General features: G+C 33.6%; 1 protein-coding gene across 1 annotated transcript; it reads left to right on the top strand.

Annotated features, from left to right (window-relative positions):
* Positions 1 to 4,536: 4,536 nt before the first annotated feature.
* Positions 4,537 to 5,591, top strand: LOC126706651 (auxin-responsive protein SAUR76). The gene has a single exon (XM_050406185.1). The coding sequence runs from the start codon at positions 4,649 to 4,651 to the stop codon at positions 5,003 to 5,005; it is 357 nt and encodes a 118-aa protein (XP_050262142.1). The 5' UTR covers positions 4,537 to 4,648; the 3' UTR covers positions 5,006 to 5,591.

The raw sequence follows: 5,591 nt of genomic DNA, 5'->3' as shown, positions 1-5,591 counted from the left end.
TTGGAAGGAAGCGTTTTTGTTGCTTTCTTTATCCCCATACTAAACGGCATGCCGTTTATATATATATTTTTTGAATAATAGATAGAGGTAAGCGGCAATGGAATGGATTAGTGGGTCACATGAGCAATGAGCCACATTTGAGGTAGGCCCAATGATTAATGGGCCACAATCGTAGGCAAGTGAGGAGGGACTAGTCATGTTGAGTAAAAGGCCGGGTACTATGGACTTGTTGGGAGAGGGAGATGATTACGAATTTACGATACTTAAAAATACACTAAGGTGGCTGAGTTTTATGAAGGCAACTCCCAATGTTTCAACACTAGGGCAGAGCAGTCTTGCCGAGCACAATGATCGCTTGAAGTTAGAATGGTCATGAGCCACGAAACTCACATGTAATTCAAGAAAATATTATTTGGTTCTTTTGAAAGACAACCTCAACAATGTCCAATGATCCTTCCACCCAATAATATAATGTCATTTGTACAAATTAATTGAGTCAGATCCTATTCACAATCCAAATCACACTATCCAAATATATAAAATATAATAATTAGCCAAAAGCAACTATTTAGATTTGAGTCATTTGATACCATTCTCTCACTCTCATCGATCTGGCACGAATCTAATGAGGACAAATCTGAAGCTAGAAAAACAAATGTCCACATTTGATGAGGCAGGCAACCATTGTGCTGCTATGGATCCAAATATGGGGACGGTGGATGGTGGTTTAGCATTGTTTTTTTATTTTTATTTTTTGGTGGTGCAGGGAACTTGTTAGCATTGGGGTAAGTGGTGGTGATGGTCTCATCTATGAGGGTTATTTATTTATTTTATTAATTAGGACGTTACTTTATTAATTTAAATATATGGTATTATATTATTGGATGGGAGAACCATTGGACATTACTGAGGTGATCCTTTAAAATGATTGAATATTTCCTCCAATTTAAGAGCTTCACTCCGTAGTAAGACGTAAATCCCCCGCAAAATGGTTTTTCTAATAGAAACCCGGTTGTACAATAGAGGTATACAAAGATTTCGTCAGAAATTGGGTTGTTAAAATGCTTTGGTGGTTGATAGAGTAAGCAAAGGTGGTGGTGTAGCAGTTGTTTCTATCTCTTCTAAAGAGATAATACAAAGTACAAACTATTCCACTTCCAAAATGAAATTAAAACAATATTTTTTTCCTACCAAAATGGGATCAAACTAGTATTCTAATCTACTTGGATATACAAAAATAAATAAATAAAAAGTACATTATAAATACTTTTTGGATTGGTGGGTTACAAGGGGGATGTATTCTTTCCTTTTATGTGGAATAATGGGCAATCCGGTTGGCTGATCGAGCTTGATTTGACCTCACTTTCTTAATGGCCTTCACTAATCACTCATATGTGACTTTCATAAATGTTAAATGGGTTGGTGAGTAACAAAAGCAGTGTAATCTCCCCCTCTATGCGCCTAATGAAGGTTGAAATTAAAAAAGGAAAGAGAGAAGACTCTCTCACTCAGATTATCAACTCTCTTTACTACTATGGCTCTTATTAGTCTCTGAATTTTGTGTGTCTAGTAAGGACAACCACGAGCAGTGGGTTTTTGTTAGCTTAACAGATAAAGTTATTAATAGTTGAATAAAAGAGTTGGGGTTTAAAAACTGATTAATGCATTGATCTGATAATAAAGTTATCATCAGGAGACGTTATAAGTTAAAACTTTCTAAAAATAAATAAATACCATGAGCGTGGAACATAGAGACTAGATCACAACTTAAAAGAACTGCATACAAAACCCAAGAGATATATCTGATGATTAGAACTTGGAGAAAATCGAGGCTCTTGCTTCATTGCATGCTTATGAATCATTACATGCATGCATTATGTTGTTTTAATTATAGCCAACAGACAAAGCAATCAACCACTAAATTGAATGTTAAATAAAAACTTTATGCTCAGTTTCTTGATAGAGTTTGTGATATTAATTATATTAAACTGAGAATTGGACGCATGCAATATTTGAGCGGCTGCCTGACAAGTTTGACATTAATGTTTCAAAGTTTTATAACTTAAGCACATGCCCTAAACCCTGATAATCATTCAACGATATTGGCCTGAACTCCTTAAGCACATGCTCCTAAGCACCATTTTGGGCCCTCAATCACAGAGATAGAGAAACATTTATTGTGATGTTGTCTGTTTTATAATTATATATATGTTGATATTCTCTTGGTTGGATACCCAGCAATTTATAAGATTTGTGTTTCTAAAAGAGAATCAAACTCCATTACCATCCAAAATAAACTTCTGTTCATTGATTTTGACAAAACCTGATCACCATCATTCAACTCTCTCTAAATCGCTATATATCTAATACAAATATTGTTTTAGAAAGTACATAAGAATCTTGAATACATTGTATCTCACACATATATGCTTTTCTTTAATTTAATTATTTTTGTCTTCTCAAAGTGTCATTAATCGTTTTTGTTTTTCATTTTCGTTCTATCTGCAAAACAAACGCGCGCTGACAAAGAGATTGGCTTATTTAGTATAATCACATTATTTTAATTTGACACAAACATTAATTATCAATTAGAAATTTAGAAATTAAGTTTTTATAAGATCATGACAAGATTATGTTCGGTGTCCAAGTTCTAATATTGAATTTCATTTTTTATTTAAAGAATGAAGATTTAAAAAAAAAAAATCATTTTAAGACATTTATCATAGTTTCCTTTACTGTGCAATGCTATGCGTTCATCATAAACTAAATTTTTAGCTTTTATGTTCAATTTTTTAAAACCTCTTTTTTTTTTCTTTTTTTGTCACACTTTATTTTCTCAATTTTTCAAAAATATAAGTATGTTTTAGCACACCATCAGCCAAAAAAAAATTCAACAAAAAGTTAAATAAACTATTTCCAAATAATTTAAACAAATAGTAGATAATTTCTCCGCAACATAAACTCTGGGCACCTTATTAGTGTCAAAGGCTCTTAAATCTTAATAGTTTTTTTAAATGATCCACACACCAACCTAAGATTTTATAAGGGTTTCAATGATTTACTATGATGCAAATTATTAATTAATTAATTAATGTGGCTAGCTTGCATCTAAAGTATGCCTTCCTTGTATATATAAATTCTCTTACTGGTAGTTACCATCGGCAGGTCCAGAGATTCTAGAAAGAGCAGGGAATCCTATTCCTCTCTTCCTATATAGTAAATATATTATTTTACTTTTTGGAAATCTTCTACGAGAAAAATAATTAAGAATTTCACGTTAACCAGAAAAAAACAAACAGATTGAAGACCTTGACGACGCTCTTGCACATGTCTATCGCTTTCACTACAGTTTTTCTCAATAAATTAAAAGACAAGGTAGAATAAAATTAGTTTGGTCACACTGTTATGGAAAGCAACAGCTTTCCAGTTGGTACGTGAATATATTTGAAGAGCTAGCAAATGTGGACAAAAAGCCTTCGGCATTGTTACCTACTACGTGTTAAAACCTAAAAGCAAGTAAAAAGTGCCCATCCATTCTCAAGTAAATTTGGAAACATACAAAATACAGTACATTTTAAAAATATTTTCCAAAAGAATGTGAATTTTTTATTATTTTCCCTTTTTATCTTCAATCTTATCTTATGGCTTTATTGCTATTTTATTGTAAAAATTGCTACTATTTAATTAGTTTAAAAATAAAAAGCACAAAAGTAAATTAAACATTGTTTCAAAAGAGCATGCTATGCAATCTTTAAATGGCAGACATAGGACCATGGGAGAATATGCGAGCCAAAAGATAAAGGTGGCACTGGTAAGTAAATAAGTAGGAAAGAACTTTTGTAACGAGAAAGTGTATCATAATTTTTGTCGAAACTCTAAAGTAATTGATAGTGAAGGTTAAAAAAACAATGATGGGTCAATTTGGAGCTTATTGTTTACCAATTACAATCGATTATGACCAAACAACGTGATTGAAGAATAATGGCTTGTAATTCACGCTTAAGTTATAAGGTGTTACTTGTTATCATTTAGGCCTAAGTGTACCAATAACAACACATTATTACTTATTATAAACAGTTTGTCACTTTTGTAAAATTATCGTGGACAGAAAATTCTTAGATACTTCTAAAACATAAAAAAATACTGTTTTTTCCTCTCAAATTTATGATAAACCTCACTATAAATTTAATAAATATCTAAGAGGAAGCACTATACTCCGTGCTCTAAAAGTAACTAAGAATTAAGGGATGTTTGTTACTATTATTTAAATAACAATTTTCAATATTTAAATAATATTACATATATTTTCATATATTTTTTCACCTACATATATTTTCACAAAATAACCACAAAATCTCTTACCAACCGTGCCTATGGTAAAATATTTGCCGTCACCCCAGAAATCATCTCCTTCCAAATTACATTACATCATCCAGGCCCATGAGCTCCACACTGGACCATAGTCACATAACTGAAATGCAAAGTGAGTTTACCATTTCACCCCTATCACTTTTCCTTTATATTGAAACCTTCCCTCTTTCTTTCTGAACTCCCCTTAGCCTAGAAGAAAAACCCACTCTCCTTCTTTCTCTTTCTCAAAGAGAAAGTCTTTCAGGCTTATAATTAGTCATAAGCCAAAAAAAAAAAAATGGCCAAAGGAGGCAAGCTGACCAAGCTGAAGTCAGTTCTAAAGAAATGGAACTCATTCAGCAACAAACAAAGCCGTCACAACGTGAGCTCCATTGCTTGTGACGATGACTCCTCTTGTAGCAGAGACCTCCACCCCGTCTATGTCGGCAAGTCAAGGCGGCGCTACCTTGTCACCTCCGATGTCATCGACCACCCTCTCTTCAGAGAGCTAGTGGAGAGGTCCGGCGACTCTGATGACGACACAATCAATGTCTCATGTGAGGTCGTTTTGTTCGAGCACTTGCTTTGGATGCTTGACAATGCTGATCCACAGCCAGAGTCTTTGGATGAGCTCGTTGAGTTCTACGCCTGCTGAGCAAGGCTGCTATATTGGTTTCTTTATCTGCAATGCATGGTAACTCTTAGCTGGGCCTCGGTGACTTCAAATAACTAAGAGGGTGTGGGATTTAATTTTATATATTTATATGTTATATATATATATATATATATATATGGGTGATGATGATGATGATGATGATTCTCTCTAAACTCGTCCACACGCTATAAATTTGTACATTCTTTAATTTGAAGCTTAATTAGCGTTGTAGAGACAAATGAAAGATAGAGAAGAAAGGGCATGTTGAGCATTTGAGTGATTGAAACGGTGAGGATTAAGGGTTTTTTTTTTGGTTTTTGCTTAATGAAAAAGGGGGTCTTCGATGCGAGCTCATCGACTCCACACTACGTAACAGCAATGAGTAATATCACATGTATCACACGAGCCTTACTGGCGGTGAGGATTAAGTTAAGTAAACCATTTTCACCCCGGCTATTCTTTTGGCTCGACTGCCTTTCTTTGTTCATTTGTACTCATATCATAATGTTTAATTATTTCCTAAATTCCTGTATAATTAGACATATTTTCATTGATGAGAATTGTTGCTTGTTAGCCTTTTCCTTCA

The sequence above is a fragment of the Quercus robur genome, chromosome 11 (genome assembly GCF_932294415.1).
Source record: "Quercus robur chromosome 11, dhQueRobu3.1, whole genome shotgun sequence".
NCBI lineage: Eukaryota > Viridiplantae > Streptophyta > Magnoliopsida > Fagales > Fagaceae > Quercus > Quercus robur.
Note: the sequence above shows the minus strand (reverse complement) of the source record. Positions and strands in the feature narration are given on the sequence as shown.

Coding starts and splice junctions, on each gene's coding strand:
- LOC126706651 (XM_050406185.1), top strand. CDS start 4,649: ATGGCCAAAGGAGGCAAGCTGACCAAGCTGAAGTCAGTTCTAAAGAAA.